At 40.8% G+C, this 27,264-nt stretch overlaps 1 protein-coding gene and 1 long non-coding RNA gene across 2 annotated transcripts; one reads left to right on the forward strand and one right to left on the reverse strand.

Moving 5' to 3' along the window:
* Positions 1 to 1,965: 1,965 nt before the first annotated feature.
* On the reverse strand, positions 1,966 to 5,838 carry LOC146708175 (uncharacterized). The gene is made up of 2 exons (XR_014920936.1): positions 5,772 to 5,838; positions 1,966 to 3,263 (listed from the first exon to the last, which is right to left on the reverse strand). It is a non-coding gene; the product is annotated as an uncharacterized LOC146708175 (long non-coding RNA).
* colgalt1b (collagen beta(1-O)galactosyltransferase 1b) lies at positions 5,579 to 26,415 on the forward strand. The gene is made up of 12 exons (XM_085459945.1): positions 5,579 to 5,960; positions 12,733 to 12,843; positions 12,940 to 13,057; positions 15,404 to 15,538; positions 18,414 to 18,618; positions 18,717 to 18,836; positions 19,730 to 19,806; positions 19,898 to 20,004; positions 20,371 to 20,503; positions 21,542 to 21,669; positions 23,579 to 23,785; positions 23,910 to 26,415. Exons 1-12 carry the CDS (start codon positions 5,743 to 5,745, stop codon positions 24,178 to 24,180), a joined length of 1,830 nt encoding a protein of 609 aa, XP_085316071.1. The 5' UTR covers positions 5,579 to 5,742; the 3' UTR covers positions 24,181 to 26,415.
* Positions 26,416 to 27,264: the final 849 nt, after the last annotated feature.

The raw sequence follows: 27,264 nt of genomic DNA on the forward strand, positions 1-27,264 counted from the left end.
TCAGAAGCAGAAGATGTGACTATAATCACGATCCATTCTTTAAAACTGCTAAATAAACTGCCAAATGAATGGGAGTGCACAAGCACTGACATGCTTTTATTTGGCATCTTTGTCCAGAGTGTTGACTGCTAACATACGATTTATGGACTCTACCGCAGTGAAAAGTCTGATGAAGATAAGGTAAGGATAAACAGTGTGAACGGATTAGGACGAGAGCTAACGTAGATCCAAAGCGATGAACTAATGTCAAAATCTGTCATTATGATTTTTAAATGTCACTGGATTATGCTCACAAATCAAACCAGTGTAAAGAATTTTGCAGATTTTGTCTTACATTAACAAAGAAAACAACAAAAGCACGAATCTTATTTTCTTTAGGTGACGAAAGAGGTGATTCCTCAGTTTCTTTACCCGACTTCACTTTTTAACCCGGCAGCCATGCAAAGGTATAAACACAGTATGGAATGTGAAGTATCGTGCATGCCCTTAGATGCATAGAGTATTTTAATGGAAGTTGATGTATGCTTTTCTTTTTAAACCATGTTAATGCCATGTTTTATAAAGCCTATAGGTAGTTTTTATGCTATTTAAACCAACTGCATAGCTCTGATATGAGCTGATAGAATTGGTGGCTTACTCACAGTGCAGTTTGCTGAATTATTGAAGGGTAAAATTTAAGTGTTGTTATCTGAAATGCTGACACCTTTGACTTGGAGCAGATGGATCTTGCATGCGGCAGTGTAGGTTGGATTTGTCAGCAGAAGGCTAAGAGACACTACTGGACACACAGGAAGCCCACTCAGAATGCTCTCCCCAAAGCGAATTAATGAAACATTTTGTATACCCAGTAAAGTAATGCAAATAAAAGCATTTTTAAAATGCCATCACATTGGTTTTCCTATCCCGTCACTCTTCTTTCTTTCCACGGGGTTAATATGTGTGCTGCGATATTTTGGAGCTCGGTCTCTGATCACAGCAGTGCTGTGCAGGATCAAAGCCAGAGTGATTAAGGTGTGTAATAAGGTGAGATTAATTGTGAGTTTTATGCCCCAGAGTTTGTTCAGATTGTGCTGTCACAGAGTAAAATGCAAAGCTCTTGCACATTTCCCTGTATGTGTCTGTTTCTGTCTGGGCATGTTAATTTTACCCTGCACCTGGGAACAGAACTGTTGACTCTGTCATCTCAATTAATTCTGCAAATGATCCTGTAGATCTCGCTGCCAGTACTTGCACAAGGTGTGACTGAGCAGGCATTTCTTTACATTTTTATGTGTGTAAGCTGCTTAATTCCCTTCTCACATCAAAATTATTAATATTCTTGTAATAAATTAATATGGTTTTATTATCTGACCTGCTATGATTCCAGGTATCAGCTTGAAAAAGCTCTCTTTATCCCTGTACTATCTTTGAATTCATCCTAAGAGACATCCTGACTTCTCATATCCAAAAAAGGTATATGTAATTTTTAGTCTAAGTCAGACTTAAGGAGTTGTTTCTGGTTTAAGAATAAGTGTGCCGTGCTTATCTTGAACCGATTACTTGTTACGCTGTCAGTTACATGCTACATTTTGTTTTCATGCTGAGATGAGACAGTCCCACAGCAGTTTGTGCATCTCCATGTCAATCCCAACATCCCCCACAGCTCCAGCTCTGGTGTCTCTGAACCAGTACATGACAAGCTGCTCCGTCATTGTGACTGCCAGCAGAAGCCCAGCCAAACCTCTGAAGGCTCTTAATCAGAATCTGAAAAACTCATGCCAAGCATCATGTTTGACAGAGGAGACAAGGAGCCCGCTCTAAAAACTCAGAAAAACATATGCTCTCAGTCCTTGATGAAGGCAATGAGCCATGAAGGAACTACATGGCGGCACAGTAGAGGCTTTGACCTCTAAAATTATATCCTTTGCATGTTTCTATTCAATTTCCCTAGAAAAAGAAAAACATAAATATGTAAAGTCTTGTACATAAAGGTCATGTACATTTATTTAGGTTGTAAAATGCACATTAATTACACTACCAGAAGAAAAGAGACTATAATACACGCATCAGGCATAACATTATGACCACTGATGGGTGAATAACACTGATTATCTCTTCATCATGGCACCTGTTAATGGGTGGGTTATATTAGGGATCAAATCGACGTTTTTTTCTTCTTCTCAAAGCTGATGCATTAAAAGCAGGAAAAAATTGTCAAGTGTAAGGATTTGAATGAGTCTGAAAAGGGCCACTCAGTGTTAGACAGGTGGTCATAATCTTATGCCTGATCTGTGCATGTTCTTAGCACAATGGTGCAAACGTTGCCTCAGAGCTAGAAGGTTCCTGATTCAAATCCCAGTTGGGATTCTCCGAGCATGCTCTCCGTGTGCCTGAAGGTTGACTCCGGCTTCCTCCTAAAAACAGGCATATTAGGTTAACTGGTGATTCAAACTTAGGGTCGAATTAAAAATATGTGCTTTTGTTTTATATTATAATGCAATAAAATATATGGGTAAAAAGACTGGTTGTCTAAAGGGGTTTGAGTGATTGATAAGAAAGAAAATGCTACATAAATAAGCGCAGCAGTAGGCGTTAATAGTTTAAGATGCTATAATAAAGCAAAACCGTAGCTGTGAGAACATGTTTCATGTGGGGGTGTTGTGAGGATGATACAATATGTGTGACTTTAGGATGACACCCTCAGCACCATATGAAAAATATCAGAATAAATACGTTGAAAAATACAGTTCATATAAATTTAAAGCTCATATTTGTCTGTGAAGGGAAAACCATGTAAGAAAACATATTAAAGGTTGCACAGACATATTGCAGCTGGACACCATATAAAAGGCAGATTTCCACAAATGCTGATAAAACAGTTACCAAATAAGCTGTTATTTAATATGGATACTGATCATAAGACAACATATATAGGCAAAGTAAACAACAACGGTTATAACTTATGAAAGGCAGTTTCATTGTGTGTATGTGTATATATATATATATATATATATATATATATATATATATTTTTTTTTTTTTATACAATTATTATTTGTACAATTTTAAAGAGCTTGAAAGTCAGTATTTGTTATGACCGCCATTATTCTTCAGCACAGTCTGAACTCTCTTAGGCAAACTTGTAATTTTTTAAAGTAGTCTTCAGGAATTGTTCTACAGGCTTCTTGAATGGTATTTCAAAGTTCTTCTTGAATTTTGGCTTCCTTTGGTTCCATGCTCTCAAGATGATCCCACACTGCTTCTGTAACGTTGAGGTCCGGGCTCTGGGGAGACCAATCCATAAATAATGGTTTCACTGTGTGGTTTTATATTAATTTATGCTTTTTATGCATTGTGAATGCATTTGGAATTATTTTCAGGCTGAAATATGAATCTGTTGCCAAACAGCTGATATAATATGGTAGATTAAAATGTATCTATTCATAGTTCCAGAGTTCTTTTCACAAGATCCCCAACATCACTGGATGAAATACAGCACCAAACCATTTCAAAGCCTCCGGTGTGTTTTACAGATGGCTGCAGACAGTCACTGTCCGTGATAGGCTGCTATTAACAAAGTGCCTAAAGACACAATTTAAAATTGCTCCTTTCCTAAGCTATCTGTATGTGTAGACACAACACATCCATTTAGTTAGATGCCTTTTTATGTTTGAATGGGTCATAAGTGAGTTGCTTAACAAACAAAACAAAAACAAAACTTTGTAATGCTCAGGTACAAGGAGCAGACTGTGTGATGTATTCTTAAAAGGGAGGACAGCATATGTCAAAGGGAAAGTATAGATGGCTTTATTAAAAAGACAAGGTTGTTTGAATACATAAGGAGGATTTGTCTTATCATAACCTAACCTCTCAGTACCTCACTCACAGTTCAATGTTACTGTAGCTGTGGTGCATACAAGCTGGCATGCAATGGCCTTTTGACAACAATGAGTTCCCCTGAAACCAGTTCAGACCTGCCTTTTAATTCAGCCAGCGCCAATCCAATCTCATGTCAGTATAATACAACAGTGACACCCTTGTCTGCTGTGTCTTCTGGTCTAAAAATTAGTTAAAGCACAACCCATGTCCAAAAAAAACAACCTTTAAAAGACCTTCAGAAATCACGGAAGACTATAGCTCAAGACCACTTAAACAATAAAGTCCGTCTTTTTTAAAGCAAATTATAAATAAATGAGGAATGCTTCAAGACTTTTGCGAGTGCTGTGTGTTTATAAATGCATTTATCAGTGATTATTATTAACAGGTAGTTAATAATATGCTTAATAACAGAAATGGATTGCTGTATCAAACCATTAAAAAGTGGCCATACTGAATGCTTTCAAAAGCGCACTTCTACTTTGGATTCACAGTGATTAAAATCTTATTATGTATGTATGCATGTATATGGGGACAAGCCAGTGCACTGTATATTAAAGAGCACCAGAAAGGAGGGTCCCATTCCGCACTGGTCGGAGATTAACAATGATTGCCTCTGGTGCTGTTGGCCAACAAGGAGCCTGTGGAAACTACGGTACTGTTGGCCGAAGACAAAGGAAGAGGAGAGGGGGAGGCGACAAGAGAGAAGGGAAGTTAGAAGTGAAGAGCTGAGAGTAGGTGTAAGCTATAGCTGGTAAACAGAGAGTACTAGCTGATATGATGGCAAAGACAAAGGTAGTTATACTGATACTTCTTGTAGAAATGCCATGCAGGAGGAAAAGTGGAAGAGCACAGATAAATGGATGTAGTGAGGGAGGACATGCAGAGGATTGGTGTGACAGAGGAGGCTAAGAATAGGAGGAGATGGAGCCAGATGATCCACTATGGCAACCACTAAAGCAAGCAGCCAAGAAAAAAAATATAAGGAAAAATAAAAGTAGCTTATGGAGTCTGAGTTGTACTTTATGTTTTCATTTGTAATTGTAGACATGTAGGTCATCTCTATCCACTAGGGGGTACTGCAGTACCTTCAGCGCCACCACTTTCCAGCAAAAGGACTCAACACTGGCCAATTACACAATCTTATACCTGCGGATTTCTTCTCACGTTGAGATCCGGGAATCATTTCTCACTAATATCTTTCATTTTAATCATTCAAGTTTAGCGTTAATCACTAAAATGCCTGGTAGTGCTTAGGTTTGCTGTACACCATGATTTTAATTATTTGCTCTGTAATTAATATTTCTGTATACAAAAATCACCATTATTGTCATTATCATGATTATATTGTCACTTGGGTATAACAAGTGCATGATTATGGGACACGGCATGAGATGAAAGGTTTTACTCAAACAGTAGCTCCAAAGTAGAGCGTAAATCCCCTTAGTTTAGAGTTTCTGGACGATATTTTGCAGAGGTATGACAGGCCTGCAGTGTGCTCAACACATCCGACACGCCCAAATGGCTTTCCATCTGCTACAGCTGGATCTATTCTTAAAGGGGAGGGCAGCATATGGCAAAGTGTGAGTCCAGTCGGCCTTATAGGAAAGATAAGGTTGTTTCATTAGGTAGGATTCATTCTAGCTTAACCTGTCAGTAGCTCACGGTTAATTTTCTCTGTAACGGTGGTGCATAGCGGCTGCGAAGCAACGGCCTTTGGACAGCAGAGAGTTCCCCTTAAAGCAGTCAAGACCTGCCCTTTAATTCAGCCAGCTCGTCTGCCATGTACACACTGTCGGCATAATACAACAGCGGGACCCTCGGCTACTACATCCCCCAGTCTCCTTCTCTGTCCGCCCTGGCTTCTAGGAGTTACTCGCCCCTGCCATGCACCGGGTCACCTCGCTACTGCTTACCTTGCTGTTCGTTCTCCTGCCGGGCCGGAGCTGGGGCTATTTCCCCGAGGAGCGCTGGAGCCCCGAGTCTCCGATCCTCGCTCCCCGGGTCGTTATCGCGCTGGTCTGTCGCAACTCGGCGCACTCTCTGCCGCTGTTCCTCGGAACCATCGAGCGCCTGAACTACCCGAAGGACCGCATTGCGCTGTGGTGAGTGTCATCAGTGTGTCGTGTCAACATATTAAAGGAACTAGCTGACTAAAGTACAACAAAATGGGATTCACTGTAAGATCTCAGTGGCGCACGAGAGACACGTCGAGCCCGGGTTTAAATTATAGAGGAAAACTCTGCGTGCGTTTGCGCGTGCGCTTGTGAGATTCGATCAGATGGGGGCGCTGTGTTCTAAAGCTGTGGGAACACATATGCAGCGTGGGCTTTATCTTTGTAAATGACACCAGTGATGAAATGAGTGCAACTGGGAGCAGCGTGGCTTCCCCTACTGTGTGGACCTGAGCTGGCAGAGCAGGGAGGGCGAACTCCGCCTGCAGAGTCAAGCCCAGGAAAAGTTCCATTCAGTCACGGAGCTTCTCTTACATAGTCCCGCTCTTTCTCCCCTATCCCTCCCCTTTCTTTCCCCTCCCTCTTCCCCTTCCTCATCGTCGTCTCCCAAAGTCGTCTGGAAACAAAACTAGTATTTAAAACAATTTTGAATACATCTTTTACAATGCGACCAGACACAATAGACTGTGAATGTGAGCCCGTGTATTAAAACGCCTCCGCAGGACTTATCTTCTTTTACCTTAAGGCTGTTTTTTTTCTGTTGCTACCCAGCCCCCCTCCTTCTAGATTTTTCCTGTCTCCAGCTCTGCTAACTTCCTGTGATCCCCTGCTAGTATATCTGTTCTTGAAAATTGAGAGATTCTTTTAAATTTTTCATCAGCATTCACACCTGACAGGTTAGATTATATCCTAGTTGGCAATCCAGTGGTCTAATGAAGGAAAATGAGGGGCTAAACGCCTCTAGCAGAGTTGCGTTTAATGTGACAGCAGGAAGGGGAATTAAAACTAAACATCAGTCACTCCTGTGAAATGGCTGTTTGATCAGAGGATGCCGTGCTTCATTTAAATGCTGAATTGAAACTTTTTCCATCAGACCCAGAACGAGGGATTCAAGTGTCCGTGTGCCTCTTCAAACAAACCAACCTGGATGTTGAGCTTCTTTCCTTGTGTCTGAGCCAGATATTTGTGCCTGATTTTAACCATGCCCATGTGGCAGCCAGTTTTCAGCGGGCTCTCTTTGATATACAACATAGCTCATCTCTCCGTGGAAGAGCTGATATAAAAAGTTTTGAAATGCAGTGTGAAAGATATATTCTGAGCTGCTGGCTTGCCACCTGTCGATGTCTGCAGTTATCAACGTGACAGGTTAAGATGAAATACTTGGCAAACGGCCACACACACACACAACCACACACACACACACACTGGTGAGTGTGTGTGCTCTGCAGGGACATGCAGTGGGGATGTTATCATCAAGCCATAAATCATCTTCCTCCTCCTGCCTTTTTTTCCCTAGCTCTCTCATATCCGTTAGGCATGGCTGCAATCGCACATATTTATTTTTCACAAACCCTTTTTAATTCACTACCTCTGGCCATTCAGAACTTCACAGCTGTCAGAAATTTGTGTCCAACAGAGAGAAAAGAAGTAGACACATGCAGAGAGAGAGAGCGTGGGAGAAGAAGATAGATTGGTTAGCTGGTCACATGTAGGTGCTGAGATGACACTGCTGTGTTAAAAACGCCACAGACAGATGGGAAGGCTAACATCAGCAGCACGTTGACTGACGCTCATTACATGACAGGGTTGGAGTTAAATCCATTTCTGCCGTGTTACACATTCTTTCCTTCTTTCACGCTCCGTCTGTGTTTCTGTCTTTGTCTCTGCCCCTCCCTGACACACTTAGATTTGTTATGATAGCACAGAGAGCAGCTGAATGCCACCCTCCCCTTCTGTGGCTCTATTGTCTGCCTTTCTTTCCCCGTCCACACCTGATACTAGTGATGTGACGCTTTGAACCTCAAATGACAGCAAGGCCATAAAAAGGATTATGAGAGCATTCAAGAAGTTCAGCAACTGAGCGTATGAAAATCAAAAGCTGATTTACATTTGCTTGTTATCTTCTTCAAGGTCACATCCTTTTGTAGCCCTGCACTGCTTCCAGCAGCGCTGGGAGTCTCATTTTGAGCACTAGTAGGAGTGTAGCTGTTAATTCACTGTGGAGCTTGAACTTGGATATAGAGAAAATGTCAACTTTGATGTCAAAGATTTTATCAGTCAGCATCATCGCTGGTGATGAGAGTTCTGTCTCTTGCTAAGACCCAAAAGTGTTCAGCAGAGGATCCTGCTGTTTCCAATCCCCCAAAATGTCCATTAGACGAGCAGCACAGCCAGGAGCATGTTTGTTTTCTTTAGGGTTAGTTTTTTTTGCACTGTGAATTTGTCCTCCAGGTTCAGACTATCAATGTCCTAAAATGTCTTAGGTTGCCATTAAACTGCACTCTTTAAATATCAACATATTCATTGCCAAGTTTTTCTTTGAACATTTCACTCATGTTCAGCTTAGTCTTTGTGTCATTTTCATTTTGTTTATTGAGCCACTTAACACTGACCCATTAATAAAACAGACACCCAACTCAAGTGTTGAACCAGCGTCGTGTCTAAACATAACAGACAATTTAGCAACTATTTCATTTAAATTTAGACATTTTGTTACTAGTAGCCTGTCACAAAAAACACGTCATTTCTTTAGTTGAATGTATGAAAAATAACATTTTTTTTTATCAAGAAGGTCAAAACAGTGTCTTAAAGACATAACCTTAACAAATGTGAACAAATCCAGGAAAGACCTAACACAGGACCTGAGACACATCTGAAAATTAGTGGCAACAGGTGTTATTAACTGATGAATCCAAACTTGAAAAATTTAGTCAACAGACAGGTACAACAGTCCCTTTCAACATGTAAATTAATCAGAATGTTTTTTTGTATGTAATTTGTATAGTATTTTTTTCTCTCTCTTATTTCTTTTCTAAATGTACTTGTATATTGTTCACATGTTGAAATAAATTACCAACCAACCAACCAACAGTGACTGTCTACATCCATTTGTAAAACACGATTTAGTGCAGCATTTCACCCAGTGCTAGCGGACAGTTTCATTTTCAGTCTGACAGTGATCTTAAAAACACTGCCAGTGCAGTAAAAGCTTACTTAGATAAAAAAACACACACAATAAAAAACTTTGAGTCATGGATTGGCCTCCCCAGAGTCCAAACCTCAAAGTTATTAATGCGGTGTGGGATCACTTTGATAGAGAATGGAATAAAAGGCAACACGTTCGGGGCATTCAAAGAAGATCAGAGTGTCCTTTAAGAAGCCTGAAGAAATATTTCTAAAGCCTACTTACAGAAATCACAAGGCAGTCACATAAAGGCAGTCAGGTACAGGACAGAATAAGCAGTAAGGGACCATTCTAATTATGCTAAAGACATGCAATCCAACCTTTTAACTTCGACTGTAACTGAAATCTGCATTGGTGAATGCATGTCAGGGATGAGAATGTGTAAGTATCCCCGTGTCATCAGCTGAAAGAATGCCAGGCTGCAGCACATGAAAAATGACCTTGCTTTCAAATCAAATCAAATCAAATCACTTTTTATTGTCACATCACATGTGCAGGCACACTGGCACAGCACATGCGAGTGAAATTCTTGTGTGCGAGCCCCACAAGCAACAGAGATGTGCAAACACAACAACACAAACGAGCAAAATACAAGAATGGCCAACCTGAAACTAATAAATATATGTACAATATATAATAGTGTATGCATCTCTGGATGTGTATACTAAATATTTTCCTACGTGTGTGTGTGTGTGTGTGTGTGTGTGTATACACATTTTTACAAATTAAATAGTAAAAAAATAAAATAAAATAATAATAATAATAATAAAATATATAAAATATACAGAGTTGAATATGTGCAAAACAAGTGGCATTTATATACAGTGTGGAGTGCATAATGTTGAAGTTCCAGTAGTGAAGCTGAGGTGTCTATGACGTGTTCAGCAGTCTGATGGCCTGATGGAAAAAGCTGTCTCTCAGTCTGCTGGTACGGGACCGGATGCTGCAGAACCTCCTTCCTGATGGAAGCAGTCTGAACAGTTTATGGCTGGGGTGACTGGAGTCCTTGATGATCCTCCCCGCTTTCCTCAGGCACCGCTTCCTGTAGATGTCTTGGAGGGAGGGAAGCTCACCTCCAATTATCCGTTCAGAGCACCGCACTACTCGCTGGAGAGCTTTGCAGTTGTAGGCGGTGCTGTTGCCATACCAGGTGGTGATGCATCCAGTGAGGATGCTCTCAATGGCACAGTGATAGAAGGTCCTGAGGATGCGGGGGCTCATGCCGAATCTTTTCAGTCTCCTGAGAAAGAAGAGGCGCTGCTGGGCCTTCTTCACTGTTTTGTTTGTGTGTACTGACCACGTAAGATCCTCAGCCAGGTGTACGCCAAGGAACCGGAAGCTGCTCACTCTCTCCACAGCAGCGCCATTGATGGTGATGGGGGTGTGTACTTCTCTGCACCTCCGGAAGTCCACTATCAACTCCTTTGTCTTTGCGACGTTGAGGGTGAGATGGTTGTCTTGACACCAGTGGGTCAGGGCGCTGACCTCCTCCCTGTAAGCCGTCTCATCACCGTTGGTGATAAGACCCACCACTGTAGTGTCGTCCGCAAACTTCACAATGATGTTGGAGCTGTTAGTGGCTGTGCAGTCGTAGGTGTAGAGTGAGTACAGGAGAGGGCTCAGTACACACCCCTGTGGAGCACCAGTGTTCAGTGTGATGGGGGATGAGGTGATGCTGCCCAGTCTGACCACCTGGCGTCTGTCAGACAGGAAGCTAAGGATCCAGCTGCAGAGGGAGCTGCTCAGTCCTAGATCCTGCAGTTTCCTGTCCAGCTTCGAGGGAACGATGGTATTGAATGCTGAGCTGTAATCTACAAACAGCATCCTCACATACGTGTCTCTCTTCTCCAGGTGTGACAGGGCAGTGTGTAGTGTCAGGGCTATGGCATCATCAGTGGACCTGTTGTGGCGGTATGCAAACTGTAGAGGGTCCAGTGAGTCGGGTAGTGCAGAGCAGATGAAGTCCCTGACCAGCTTCTCGAAGCATTTGCTTACGATGGGGGTCAGGGCTACAGGTCGCCAGTCGTTCAATGAGGAGATGGTGGAGGATTCGGGTACAGGGACGATGGTGGCCATTTTGAAGCAGGCTGGGACTACAGACAGAGAGAGGGAAAGGTTGAAGATGTGCGTGAACACTCCAGCCAGCTGAGCCGCGCATGACCTGAGGACGCGGCCGGGAATCCCGTCCGGACCAGTAGCTTTGCGTGCGTTCACCTTCCTGAAGCACTTCCGCACATCCTCCTCAGACACAGTGTGCTTTATATTAACATGTATTACTAATATTTATTATATACATTACTTATACATTAATTTTAGGTTCCAGCCTCTGAAGGTTTGTGACCATGGATAAAAAACCTTCAGAGGCTTATGCAATGACTTTGAGCTCACCACCCAAATATTCTCATACATCTTAGCTCTGTGGGCTGTTTCAGCATTTTTCAGCTTGTTTCGTTTCCTTCAGAGTTCTAGTTGCTTTGTTTCGCAAGACAAAGTTTGTGATTAACCAGTACACAGCACAGACAGTACGAAACACGTGGCCATTGTATCAGCCCACTGGTTGTTGACTCTGTATTTTGAAGTCTCAGTGTTGGTGTTTCAGCCACTTACATGTTGTTATTGTTATCTTGAAACTGTCATATGTGAATAAAAAGGTTGAATCCCAATTTATCAGCTAAAGCTAGTTAGCAAGATGCATTAATAAACTGTAGGTGCAAAACACAGAAACAGGTATCAGCTAATTTAATGATGCTAAATCTTTCCTCACCAGGACTAGAACACCTAGTCCTTTATCTCTAGAATGAATGCTGAACTCGATCCAACTCTGTTGAATGTTTAACAAGGTTTAGTTTGCTAACACCATAATAGCATTATAAGGTTTGTTGGGGCTTTACCTTACAATAAAAAATTATTGTTGCCATATAAATAGATGGTGGATAATTAAATCTAAAATGACTTGAATTTTAAGGCTGAAATATTTTCTACAGTTGATTGATATTTGAAATTTTCACCTAGTTATTAAATGGCTTTATTCCAGTCAAGACATGTTGATCTACTGATGCTCATTTCTGTATGATTTTGGAATATTAAAATGTTGAGTTTGTGCACCGGCAAGTGTTGCAAACTATTTGAACTTTATTACTTAATGCACAAAACATTTCCCACTTGATTTTTGGAAACAACTCACAATCCTGATTGGAAAACAACCGATAATCAATCTATAATCCTCTCTACCACCTCCATACTTCAGTGTATAAAACTGAACAGGATCATTCTTCTTCCAAAAGCAGAAGCTTTGTGTAACTATTTATGCAGAGACATTAGCTGACTGCAGTAAATGAGAAAGAACAGAAGAGAAAACAACAGGGCTCCTGCTGAGAAAATGCTGTTTGAGTGGCAGAATAATAAATGCTGGCGAATATTAATAAATAAAAGTACATCATGTACAGGGATTACTGTGGTTGTTTGAAATGTAGTCAGTGACCCAATAAAACAGAATTTTATAGCGACACCGACCAAAAATAGTTTTCCTAGGATTCACAGCCTTGTCTTATTAATGCTAGGACTGGGACCAATGCTATTCCAGCATGTCTCTAATATACTGTATATTGTAATAATAAATTTCACACATAATGATACATGTTCATCTCCCTTTAAGCCAAATTAAGTCTTAATACTTGTTGGTACCAGCAGAACTGTTCTTTACTCAGAGTTCGCTCTCTCCTGTCATCACTCCCACAGGGTGGCGACAGACCACAACATAGATAACACTACAGCCATCCTAAGAGAGTGGCTCATCAAGGTCCAGAGTTATTACCACTATGTGGAGTGGAGACCCGAAGATGAACCCAGGTACGTGCGTGCCCATGTGTGACAATGGGTCTCTGTGCGTGTTTGTGTGTGCGTGGTGTGCACATTACTTAATGCGTCTGTCTTTGCATGCCTCAGTGCCTTTGAAGATGAGGTGGGGCCCAAGCACTGGAATAATCTCCGTTATGAACATGTAATGAAGCTCCGTCAGGCAGCGCTGGACACTGCCCGTGAGATATGGGCAGACTATCTTCTGGTATGCTATCATCCACTCTGCAGCTCTACAACTATGTGCTCTCAGCTCGGTGAATAAGGCGATATCTGTGGAAATTACAATACGCTGATTCATGACACTCCACTCTCTTAACAGCCACTCATCCACATTATCTACAAATGCTTATATCTCTTCAGAGAACTGAGGTAAAAAATTCAAAATATGCAAATTTCAGGCTGACATTTTTACTAATGCTGTTGTGTCAAGTGTTAAATTCTTTATAGTTTTAAAACCCTAGTTTAGGGAAGAACAGTGCTTTTGCACTTGTAAACAACTACAGCTCCGTGTAGCTGGTAACTAAAGGCTGAATGGCACACTGCCAGAAATGAGCTTGTTTTGTTTTGTTTTTTTGCTGTTTTGTTAGAGCTGTTTCGATTCGACAATGCAAAAGGACACAAGAAGTTAGGTTTTCAGTGTATTATACAATTTTATTGTTTTAAACCATTGTTATTTAGAACTCTTGCGTGCTAATACCTGTGTACAAGTAAACTTGTGGCCAGTTAGCCAGTACTTTGAGATAGGACTGTTTTACATCATTCCTTCATATATTAGGCAAACAGGTAGATATGCATTGATTTTTATTAATATTTGCGATGTAAGTAAGAAATAACAATTTAAAAGATTTTCCACTAATTCCTACCATGTAGTTTTACATACAGTCATGTGAAAAAGAGAGTTTTCATAGGACTCTGTGCAAAGTTGCATAAACCACAAGAGTTTTGGAACAATAAGTGGAGATGTTTGACCATAATGCATAGGTTGTCTAAAACCAAACACAGCATTAGCACAAACACCTCATACCAACTGCCAAGCACGGTGGTGGTGGTGGGATGATTATTACGGCTTTTTTTGCACTGAGTTGAATGCTATGGTAAAAAGGGTAAATGGCCTGTATTTGTATAGCGCTTTACTAGTCCCTAAGGACTACCAGTAGGCAACGGGTGAAGTGTCTTGCCCAAGGACACAACGACGAGACTGTCCAAGCCGGGGCTCGAACCGGCAACCTTCCGATTACAAGGCGAACTCCCAACTCTTGAGCCACGATCACTATGCTAGAGGCTGTCTGACAGCTAAAGCTTGACCCAAATTGCATCTTGTTACATGACAGTAATGCAAAGCGCAGCAGCAAATCTATTAGAAAACGAAAAGTGGTTGAAAAAGCCCAGACCTCAACCTAATTGAAATGCTGTGGCACGACCTTAAGCGAGGCGTGAATAAACAAATGTCCTCGAACCTGAAGCAACGTTGTAAAGAAGAGTGGGCCAGAATTTCTTTAAACAGAAAAACAATTACTCCAAGGCTGCTAAAGATGGTTCTGCAAGCTGTTGAATGAATCATGGGATGTACTGCATAGAGTCCTGAGAAAACTTTCTTTTTAAACTAACTACATTTATGCTACATTTCTAGCACAAGTTCCTGTGACTTATTGGGACAAACACTGGCCAAGGCCAAGGCACATATGGTTGGCAAATTATAGGAAAACGCTGAATGCTCTGTGGGGGTCTGGTGGTTCTGTTAAGCTGTGGTGTATATTCCTGCTTGCATGGATTGGGTCCAGCTGTCACAATAGAGGAAAGTGAAAATGGTAATCGGTACAAAGTTGCACAGTAATCACCTTTATCTTGTTAATAAACACTTGGTCTCTCTCATAGCAAAAATACCCCCATTCACAAAGCACAAGGAGCCGTTGAATAGCTTGATGAGTATGAAAATGATGTGAACCATATGCACACAGTAATTAGAAGATTTTAGACCCATATGTTCAACAGCACTCTTTGCTACCATCATCCGAAGACCAAACGAGGGAATATCCTTCAGAGGAATTACACTTTGTCCCTTCAGTAGAATTTTAGAGACTTGGAAAATCAATGCCTAATGTAAGTGTACTGAAGGTGCGTGTGCAAAAAGCCAATATCAGAGGATACATTTTATGCTGAAGACATACACACACACATAGTTGTCTGGGAGCACTTGTTGGAGCGCATCTGTTGTCGTTGTTGAGATGTAATGAGGCAAAGACTTTGGCACTGAACAAAAAACAGAAAACAACAAAAAATGTTCCTTGAAAATCAATTCAGAACAGAAACTCAGTAAAAATGAGCCTACAGCAAATACTAGTGCAGTCTGTTTGTAAGGGTTTTATAAAAATTACATGCTTCGAGGTGAAAAGGTCTAAGAAGGAGCGGCCTATGCTTGCAGTGTCTAATGATCAAGCCATGTTGCCGTGGCTCAGTCAATTATTGTGAAGCAATGGCTGACATTTTGGGTGCTTACATGTGTACCTTTGTGTGCGATAGTCAATACTGTGCCCTTCTCGTCTGTCCGCAGGTGGCCGACTGTGACAATCTGCTCACCAATCAGGATGTGTTGTGGAAGCTGATGAGGGAAAACAAGACCATTGTAGCTCCCATGTTGGAGTCCAGAGCTGCATACTCCAGCTTCTGGTGCGGCATGACCTCACAGGTACTGCAGATTTCTTTTGAGCTGCTATCCATTTACACCCCATTTAAATTTTGGCTATGTGGTATCTCACATCCTATGCATTCTGTTAGCAGTTTGGATGTGTGAATAACGTATTAATTTGTGACAACCAGATGGCAAAGAACAGTCTAAAATGCAATAAGCACAATAGCACAATAAGAGTATTTAGAAAATGCTATTATCCACCGACTCGAAATGATAAACCGCAAGATGGTGCATCTCTTGGATGTTTTTTTTTTCCTTTTTCTGTGCATCGTTAAATTTATAACACTTAATTAAGTTTCTGCTAGCTTCAGGTTTTAATCACAGCGACACAAAGAAAAGAGACTGCAAAGATTATTCATCATCGGTTGTCTTCAGATCTTTAAAGCCTTAAATTGATGCAAAATTAAGATCTTAACTTTTTGAGAAATTGCTGCTACGTCTCTAAATCCATTTTTCAAATGTCTTCAGATGATGGATAAGATTTATGTGTCATTTTCTTATGCTTGGGAGGATGGAGAACCTAAGCCAGGGGGTCAGTTGCTTGAAAGGAAATAGTGTTTTATACTTTTCTTCTAATTTTCCGCTTAGCTTTTGTCCAACAAATTCTTTGCTTTTTAAAAAATGAATGCTGTACTTGCAGAATGTGTTTTTTAAGCCTTTTTGTAAATGCAAGAGCTTAAATTTAATCAAAGTGGCCTTAAAAAGCTATTAGATTTAGCGTCCTTCAATCGGAATATTCCTTGTTATCAAGGTTAGTCTCTTTATAACGTGTCTTAAAAACCTCTTTTTATATCCTGGATGAATAATGAAATCCACTATTTAGTTTGTTGGCTACTGATAGTCTGTAAAATTTTAATATTTCTGCTGTGGAAAAGAAAAACACATTTCCTGCCGTCCTCCAAACACTGAAAAATAATCTAGGAGAACATTTACAGAGTGTTTTTTTTCTTGTGCTTCAGGAAATTATATTTGTACAATACCTAACTTTAGAAACACTGTAAATTAACCAATTTGAAGGTGTGGTAGAGTCTTTATTATTACCAGCGTAGTGAATGGAGTGTGTTTGATGTGTAGGTGCTATATACTCTTTGTTAGGTACACCTGCAGCAGCTCGCTGGATAAAAATGCTTGTTGATGTCAAAGCTCAGAGGAGGATGGTCAGACTGCTTTAAGCTGATAGGAACGGACTCAAATAACAACCCGTTACAAAGAAACCAAAGTTTGCAGAAGAACATATTTGAACATACATCATGTTGAACTTTGAAGCTGTTGAAAGTGATGCTGCTGTCAGATAAGAACAGGAAACCGAGGCTACAATTTGCGCTGCGTCACCAAAAGTGGACAGTAGGTGACTGGAAAAGTGTTGGTCTGATGAGTCTTGATTCCTGCTGCAACGCTTGGATTGTGGGGTCAGAATTGGAAAAATACAACGTTAAAGCGTGGATCCATCTTGCCTTGTGTCGACTCTTCCGGGTGGTAACACTTTGGACCCATTTCCATGTTCATCCCTTTTTACCAGGGGTCTCAAACTCCAGTCCTCGAGGGCCGGTTTCCTGAAACTTTTCCATGTGTCCCTGTTGCAACACACCTGAATACAATTTATAGGTCATTAGTAAGACTATAGAACTTGATTGCATGCTGAGGTGGTATTTCAGCCATGAGTGAATGAACATCGTGCAATAAAATTACTTTTAGAAGTACATTTTTTCAAACACTTACATTTACTGAAATTTAAGGGTTAAGGGTTGCCACTTCAGCATGCAATCAAGTTCTATACTCTTGCTAATGACCTTCTAATTTTATTCAAGCGTGTTGCAACAGGGACAGTTTGAGGACACCGGCCCTCGAGGATTGGAGTTTGAGACCCCTGCTTTATATCCACAGTGGTCCATGAGCTCCAAATGAGCTCCACAGTCATCAGATCTCAATCATCTTTGGGAACAAGAGATTTTTACCAATGTGTGATGCTATTGTGTCAACATAGATCTGAGTCTTAGAGGAATGTTTCCCGCTCTGTGTTGAATTTATGCCATGGACAATTAAGGTGGCTGTGGAGGCAAAAGGGGGCCCAATCCTGCCCTAGCAAGGTGTACCTAACAAAGTGGCTGTCGACTGTATATGCTGTGGAATTCCTTTGGAAATTAAAAGTTTTGCTTTGTCTGGTGAAGTAATATTACCATATATAATATTTAACATAACATGCTGGTACACAGACAGCATAAACAGTCATTTTTTTAATTTGTTCTTTCGCCACTTGCTACCACTTGCTTCACCAGACGCCACTGCTGTCTCTGTTTATTCAAATGAGTAAATATATACCTCTATTTATTTATTTATTTATTTATTACCCAAAGTAAATTGTTCTGAATTGAATTGAAACATGTTTCCCTGAGTATGCAGACACTGCTGCCATGATTTTGACAGCATATCTGATTCATCACACAAGCTGTCAGTGATCTATTCCTGTCTTGGCAGGACGCCTTTCAGAACTCATCTTTGTTTCTTTTCAGATCAGAATAGACATGAGGACGCTGACTGTCCTCTAGACAAAATAAACCATCTTCAGCCAACAGTCTGATTCCTCTAAAGAACATTTCCTTCAGTACAGTTAATAGGCCTGTTGCCAGAAGGCAATCAGTCAATGTCTTTTCCATGTCAGCGCAACCCAGAATTTCAAGATTTGCTCTTAGAAAATGTATTTTGTCATAAATTAAAAAAATATGTCGATATTTCAACCTCCTACGAAGTGCTACAGGCATTCAGAAACTTCAAATCCCAGTCCTTCAGTTCAGGTTCTTGCTCACCTTATAAATTGGACACAGCTGAGAGCTGTTTGTAACTATAGCACACAGTGTTTCTGCCCTTCCTGCAGGGTTACTACAGGCGCACACCAGCTTATATGCCCATCCGCAGGCAGGAGCGTCGTGGCTGTTTTCCTGTACCAATGGTCCACTCTACCTACTTGATGGACCTTAGAAAAGAGGCCTCCCGTCAGCTGGCCTTTTATCCACCACACCCAGAATACAGTTGGGCCCTGGATGATGTCATTGTCTTTGCCTATTCAGCGCGCATGGCAGGTGAGTTAAAGGCAATAGAGCTGGAGTTTTTATGTGGTAGGTCCATTAAAGTTCTCAAAAAAGAAAGTGTAAGCTTGTTTTTCATCTCTTGCCTACAGATGTGCAGATGTATATCTGCAACAAGGAGACTTATGGGCATTTCCCAGTGCCAATGCGTTCTCATGCTACCTTGCAGGATGAGGCAGAGAGCTTTTTGCATACTCACCTTGAAGTCATGGGTGAGTCAAAAGATCAAAGCGCTCAGAAATGCAGAAGTGATTTGTTTGTGTTTACTCGTTGGGTGCAAGTTTTCTTGTGATTAAGGCAAATAAAGTTGTTTATGTCTCAGAAGTCTTTAAGCTAGTTATATTCAAACAGATTGAGCTGTTGGTACTCAAGACATCTTTCACTTGCCTCGTCTGGTCTGTAGCATTGAGTTGCATTTAAATTTTTTTCCATCAAAACCAAATCCTCACGCCAGCCAACTGTCGTCTTTTGCTGTTCCCTCAGTAACAAAATAAATGCACTGAGTTAGAGCGGTGTGACCTTCTACCAAAGCAGTGCCATATGCTGTATAACTCATGACAAATGAGCATGGTAGGCATGATGATATGGTCATCTCAGACACGCAGCTCAGAGTACAGTACCATCTGTTTGTGAGGGGTAGCCAAACAGGAAAGTTTAAAGGGAAGGATGGCTGTAAGGGAGAAGAGCTAAGAGGCATGTTTCAGAAAGAGAATGAAAGCACAGTATACGCTAGATATAAATTATTCTTAACTCATGAAAAGCTACTCCAGTGTGATCTCAGAGTAAAAATATAGAGTTGAGAATGAATAAAATATGTAAGTATCACTTTTTAGAAAAAGAAAGACAAACCACACAACAAATACTAATACAAGATAATAATAACCTGATTATAACACGGTTTTAATACTTACCAGTATCTTGCAAAATACTACATCAAAGGAAATCAAAGGAAAACATAAACTGTAGGTTTTTTCCAGCGTTCATAGGGGAATCCCTCACAACTATCTTGTGGACCCCTGCTGTTCCCTAAACCACATTATGGGAACTCCTGTTCTAACACATTACTCATTCTCTTTTTTCCCTCCCCTCCTTTTTTCTTTGACAGTAAAAAATCCACCATTGGAGCCCTCCAGCTTCCTGTCTCTTCCTCCCAAGCAGCCTAACAAGATAGGCTTTGATGAGGTATACATGCACACACTCATTCACTCTCTCACACACATAAATACGTGCACAGTAATCTAGACGTGTGTGTTTTGCATCTGCGTGCACCCAGGTGTTTATGATAAATCTGGTGCGGAGAGCTGACCGTCGTGAGCGAATGCTGAGAACTCTGTACGAGCAGGAGATCAGCTGTAAGGTTGTTGCTGCTGTGGATGGCAAGTACGTTTCTCATTTTCTTCCTCCCCCACCGATTGTGTCTTCCTGATTTGTGCCTCTGCAACATGCAGTGTAAATTGATGTAGTGAGCCCGGGCTGAGACAAACAACCAGGTGAAAAGCAGCTGGTCGCTTGCTCTTATTTCTAGATTCCCTGAGCCACATACTTTTTGCTTATTTATGTCTCTAACCTTCGCGTGGGCTGTCCAAAAGTTAGGCTGTTATTCAGTTATTCGTAATTGATTTGTTTCTGCAGTCAGTCCTGATACCTGTATGGCTTACGAATATATTTGTGTTGTACATGTTTATTCACTGTTTCATTTGAGTATCGATTCCATATTAAATCTCAATGTCCATCTCTTTCTCTCAGAGCTCTGAACAAGTCTGATATAGAGTCTATGGGGCTTAAGATGCTGCCAGGATACAAAGACCCTTATCACGGTCGACCTCTAACCAAGGGTGAACTGGGTTGTTTCTTGTCTCATTACAACATCTGGAAGGAGGTGAGACTCTTGAGCTGGCCTAAGGCAATTATGTCTACCTGCACATCTTAGATAAGGTTTATTGTTAAAAACACAATAATTGAGATTGCGTGAGGAAAGGTGGCTTGAGCGGCAAATAAACTTGTCTTCTATATGTTTCAATGAGAGCGCTGCTTTTTTTTGGACAAATTTGTACATCTTATTTGTACATTTGTACATCTTATTATTATTATTTTCATGATGAAAATATAAAAAGTGCAGGGAAAGAGAGAGGAATTACAAGCGAGGGTTAGGGTTAGGGGCAAAAACCCGGCATGCATCTACTCAAGGGCGTTGCAGTGCATGTAATCTCTATGAACTGCTATCTGCATGTGATTATGTAGGATGTATAAGCAAAGAAAAGGAGACTGGTAGCTTTCTCCAATTACAGTTCTCTTGTTGTCCAGCCTCTGTTTACCAATCATGTTTGAATAGACTTTGATTGCATGCATTTAAACAGTCCACATGAAGAGCAATTAAGGGACTGTATTCACCAAAATGCAGTTGCAAAACCAGTGACTTATTGCATTTTCATGAGCCTTTTTCATTGTATCTGTATTTGCAAACAATAACCGGGAAGTCAAAAAGCAGATATCCACTATCTGGATATCCTGGCTACACTGGAGGCCATCAAAAATAGTTAGGTTACAATTTGGGAACCAATGTCGTGTGTGCCCAGTCTACATGGTCAACTGGTAGTTTTCATAAAGAATCTTTATAAAAGACTTCATAGTTTAGCTGCACTGTTTGTCAGGAAAAAGCTCAGTCAGTATAGTAATTAAACCAGCTGTATTCAGCCTCTCCTGTTATTTTGGGAGAATGAACAAACACACAGGCTTTTATGTGTAATTATAGAAAATTAGCCATTTGTAATCATTTTGTACGAAGGACCCATAAAGGTCAAAAAGGATTTAACAAACGTTACACTAAATCCACCTAAGTACATGATGGATTTTATGCACAGGCTCACCAATATATTGGCAGCACTGTAATGCTCCATATCCATATGTCTTCGTTCAGATAGTAGACCGAGGTCTCCAGACTTCTCTGGTCATCGAGGACGACCTCCGCTTTGAAGTATTCTTCAAACGTCGCCTTCAGGCACTGCTGCAGGAAGTGACATCACACAAGCTGGACTGGGATCTCATGTGAGTGATGCTTCAGTGAACTGAGGAAATACACAGTGTAGTAAACAGAGAGGATTATCATCTCCATCATCCTCTTACAGTGAAATCCAACCATCTGTCACACGATATCTCAGACGCCACCAGTCAGATGCTGAGAACACTTGTGGGAATAATCCAGTGCAGCATCCCACTCCTGAGCACCATCCTACGGCATTTTCATTGAAACTATCCGAAATAAGAGCTGTTCGGGAGACTCATCTAGACATGACCTTCAAATATTGCAGCAAAGTCTGCTTGAGCTGAGCTGCAACTATATTTAGTATTTCTAAAAGCCCGATTGTATATTTTTATATTCGTATTTTTTTTCTTATGAATTCAACAGCTGAGGAGGAATTGATTGAATTTTCTTGCTGCTGGGTTCTTTGTCATAGTGGCAGCAGAGACGCATTGATATCTCATTAAGAGTTTCCGCTATGCGAGTGTGAAAAAATGTTGTTAAAACACAAACATTTATTCCAATCACATTATTAAGTGGAAATTATCAATCGAACTCCAATATTGCTATGTGGAGTTATTTTTAAGCTATAATTGCACAAACGTTGTAATTGATGCATTTGCTACTGTCTGGCAAGAGAAAGGGATGTGGGTCCCATTCTGCCTACTTACTTGTGTCCATTTGCAATTTCACCGTGGATATCCAGTATCAGCTAACCAGTGCACATCTTCACTAGGTTTGGGCGACTGGACGAATATATCGACTATCGACGATAGGCTGAGCCCATCGGTGATCGTTTTTATAAGGGCGATTTATTTATTTATTTGCCCATAAGTAAGTTTGCTAATAATGATGGAGCTAATAGAAGCAGTCAACAGAAAAAAATAATAATAGCGCTGTTTTAACAGCATCCTCTTTCATCTGCGAGCAAATGCACCCTCCTCAGAATACGCCCAAATGCTTGTTGATGGAGCTGCAGAAGCTGGTGATAGCCTAGGATGGTGGACACGTACATGCTCATGCAAGTTAGTCGTGTTTGAGTACTTTGCTCGCACTATACGTCTGCACAAGCGGCACACCGCTTTGGTTAGATCCTTAGGTTTACCTCTTTCATCCCAAATGGGCAACTTTATATTTTATTTTAGTGTTGTCAGCATTAACGCACCGTCATCACAACTATCGCGATTAAGAATGAACCCATCTGGAGTCAAAATCCCTGAAATGTCTCTGTCAACGCATTTCGGGCAGTTTGTCCAAAGTCTGTTCATTCTGCGCTCTAGATGGGTTGAGCACATTAAAAATTTTGATCGTGATGACCGGGTTAACGCTGTCATCCCTTATTTTTTGGGCAAATTAGTTCGTCCATGTTTGGACTTCTTCTGTGTGGTAAACACGTGCATGACTACATTTCTCCGCCCATCAAAAAGTCTGCACATGCGCACATGTATCGCCCATCGCCGATTATTGGACTGACAATTGTCAGTTGGAAAATTTTTACATATTGCCCAACCCTAATCTTCACTGTTGATGAGAGTTTCCCAGCAAGTGTCCAAGCCCCAAGAAGGCGCATCAGGGCAGGAGTAGTTCTCAAGGTTTTGCGTTGTGTACTTTTCCTCCACAGTTAGACCATCACTGCAGAATTTTACATTAATGTTCTGAAGCATCACAGAGGGAAGTGTGCCTGCTCACAGTGGGTTTTAAAACAAATTGAAACAATATTCATCTGTGTGCTGATTCTTAGTTGCTAATTAAAATATAAGTTCACTTAGTTAATTCAAGAGGATAAAACTAAAAGGGTCATATTCAAATCTGATGCCTACCATCTCTTCCATCTGGATTCAGCATAGTTGTTAAGACAGTAGAGTAGATTTACTGTTATTAGCTGTCATTTCAAATCTGTGATCTGTGCCTCTTATATGTGAACAACTCTTGCAGTTATATTGGGCGGAAACGAATGCAGGTGGACCATCCAGAGAAGTCGTTACCAAACATCCACAATCTGGTGGAGGCCGACTATTCCTACTGGACTCTTGGCTACATGTTGTCGTTACAAGGAGCCAAGAAGCTCCTCGGTGCAGATCCTCTAAGGAAGATGCTGCCTGTTGACGAGTTCCTTCCTGTCATGTACAACAAACATCCAGTGTAAGTATAACCCATCTGCTCTCCACGTGTTCTCTTTGTTCCTGTTATCTGCCTCCTCTTTGTGATTCCTCTTCTGTGGCGCTCTTGTAAATCTAATCACATCCCCGCTTGTCTCGCTCATCAGATCAGAGTACATGGACCACTTTGAGCGTCGGGACCTGCGTGCATTTTCTGCTGAGCCGCTTCTGGTGTATCCGACCCATTACACAGGAGACCCGGGCTACATCAGTGACACGGAAACATCAGTAGTCTGGGACAACGAGTCAGTCAGGACCGACTGGGACCGAGCCAAGTCCAGGAAAACTCAGGAGCAAGAAGAGCTGAGTTTCGAAGCCCAAAACTCTGATGTATTGCAATCTGAACTGGAGAACTGGAGCGCACGGGACGAGCTGTGATGAAGGAGGGAAGATTTGAGGAGGAGTTAGAGAGAAAGAACTCTGGCATTCATTCAGAGATTAGACTGAGGGAAATAGAGCAAAGCTGTGATAGTGGGAGGAAATAGAAAATATGGAGGGAATCTAACAAAGTGGTGGAATAAAGGAGTCATAGTGGAACAGATGGACAATGGGCTGATGAGGAACAAATTATTTTTCTCTCTTCACTATTGAATCTTTCTCTTGAGAGAGGAGGTTAGATGTAGAGTTAACTCTTGAACAGTCAGCTGTCAGCTTTTGTTTTATTTATTACATCCCATAGACGTCCCTTGTCCACCGCTGGTCTCTTAATAGTTTTTAACATGAGAATTTCACATGCAGTTTTGCATGTCTCCAAAAGACACTCCAGTAATGTTTCAACTGTCCAGAGCAATTTCACCAATACTTTCCCTAAATCACACGTTAAAGCTGCAGTATGTTCTGAGTTAAAATGTGACCTCCTAAAGAATAACAAGGTTATATTACGTTTCTTCTTCTACTGTCTAAAATTCTCTCTCTGGAGAAAACAATCACCAAAACATTTCCCAACATGGTTCCCAGCATGTTTGGCCACTTATTAGGGCTGCACGATTAATCGTTAGAAAATCGCGATCTCAATCCATACTTATGTGCGATCTCATTTCCAAATGACAACGATTAAAAAACAAAAAAACAAAACAAAACACGACGACAATTGTACCGCATTTTGATCCGGGACGTAATCTGCATGAAAACAAGCGCTCACTCTTCCTGCTCAACAAATGACAAGGGCGGAGCCTTATACCACGTGATACAGAAGCTGTGCCGTGTGATGCTAAAATTAGCAGGGAAAAAACAACGGAGAGCACGTCAGGGATGACGAAAAAGTGACAGGAGAAAATCCGTCCCGGTCAACCACCCAAACATCAATAACGGGAACCTTATACAGCGCTTCCCTATACACGTCGAACTCCCGCAGGAACAAAGAAATTACGGAGGCTAGTACTTAGCACCTGACGAAAGATATGGCTCCCATCAATACTGTGCAAAACGAGGGATTTAGGAAAATGATCAACACCCTGCCTAGACAAACGCTACACAGTGCTGTCCCGCAACTATTTTTCTATTGTTGCACTACCTGCTCTATACATGCAGTGTCGAGCAACGACGGAGACGGAATTTCAAGCAGTACAACATTTTGCGGCAACCACAAAACGTGAGACATTTGTTGTTTTTATGTTTATTTATTAGCTTTATGTTCAGTCTCAACTGTTACGAAGTTGATGTGCAGTTAATAAGTGCAATAAATATTTATATTGGAAAAGAGAATCGTGAGAGAATCGTGATCTCAATTCTAAGCAAAAAAATCGTGATTCTCATTTTATGCAAAATCGTGCAGCCCTACCACTTATCCCTCTTCACTGGATGGATCCGTTCCACCAAGACACTTTTGGTCATTCATTAGTTTCAGTTTAACAGCTTTAACAGTTTAGAAGGACTAAAATAAACCAGCAAATCTAAAAAATAAGAAAAACCATATTAACATATTGATAAATATCGATGATATCGATATATATAAATTCCCTGTAAATTCATGTCGTGAAACTTCATATTTCTATTGTGATCACATCCAGGTTGGGAACATAGACTGTACAGGGAAGATGGTGTGGGCCACTGTGACATCAGAAGAGCATTTTGAATGCTTGGATTTTTTACGGTTTTCATCCTTTATTGTCTGAATTACTCTAAAATTAACAATAATTACATAATGAAAATCATAAGAAATCAAACTGATTGAAACCAGTGAGAAGTAGAAGAACGAGTAGCTCTCTGCTGGCCATTGGGTGGAAAAAATGTCAGTTTAAGATCATTCTCACTGGTTTCCCTTTTCAAACCATGAGGCTACGTTCATCTTTCATATTCAGTCTGTTGCTGGGAATCACCTCTGTTCGCCTTTTCTGACTCTTAATACCTTGATCTTTAATTTAGGCCCAAGCAGCCATTGTTATTTACTACATGTTATGTTTTGGGAGATTAATTTTAGGCTTACTTATTTGTAACTGATGAATGTATCTGTTTTACCTGTTACCAAAGGATTTGTTCACACTTGAATAACAGCAGGATTGATTTTTGTATTTCCTTAGTTCGCAGCTCATATTGCAGTTTTAACCCAGACTTGCAGCTTTGGTTGTATTTTTGTTTGTTAAAACAAATGAATATAGATTTTTTTGTAATACCTCTAAAGTCTTGTCTGTTCTCTGTGTTTTCAAAGTGTGTCTTTTTTGCTTTGTTTTTACCAAAGGATGACTAACGCCTTTGATATGAAAGGATTGGTTGGTTGACATTTTTTCTCCACTGGATTTAAGTTAGGCTGAAACAGGGAAACGCTAGAGCATCAGCACCTCAAAGCTCAGTTAAATGTACATGGAAGCACTGACACGCTGCCGGCTGTGGTTAAAGCTGCAGTGGCTAAAATATCAAAGTATCTGCTTTGCCTCCTTTATTGGCACACTACAGTTTTATTTAAGCACAGACATGAATGTTATTTAATTAGTGCCCACTGGTGTTTGCCTGCCCTGTAACTACATAATGCTAAGCTCTGGTTACAGCAAGCCACCATTACCTCTCCCCATTCATTGTGTTTATACTCATTATGGCTTACTCATTGCTGACCAGTGAAGCGTGCTCGTTCTACACCGACTGCCCTACAGTTTCATGATATTTGCATCTGAGATCAAGAGTTTGTTGTTGGATTAGAACAAAAACATTTAATTAGTTAAAGAAATTATACTCAAGGGAGACATTTTTAGTCTTGACCTCTGCGAGAGTAGCTTTGCATGATTAACAGTTCACAATAATCCATGTTTATGTTACAGTAGGATTTGGTGTAGCACATCAGTTCATCCATTATTTCTTTTAAGCAAATATTTGTTTGATTGGCAGCCTCTTGCAATCAAAAGACTTGAACAGGTGGTGGGAGCTGTAGCTGCTGTGACCATATTAGGGTTATCCCCCTTTATTTACATCAAATGGAGCCAATTTTAGGAACGATTTGTTGTAATATGAGTGCTTGGAGCATTCTGAAGT

Source organism: Copadichromis virginalis, linkage group LG6 (genome assembly GCF_057382275.1).
Source record: "Copadichromis virginalis isolate Kocher_CV1m ecotype Utaka linkage group LG6, C_Virginalis_male_GT1.1, whole genome shotgun sequence".
Lineage (NCBI taxonomy): Eukaryota > Metazoa > Chordata > Actinopteri > Cichliformes > Cichlidae > Copadichromis > Copadichromis virginalis.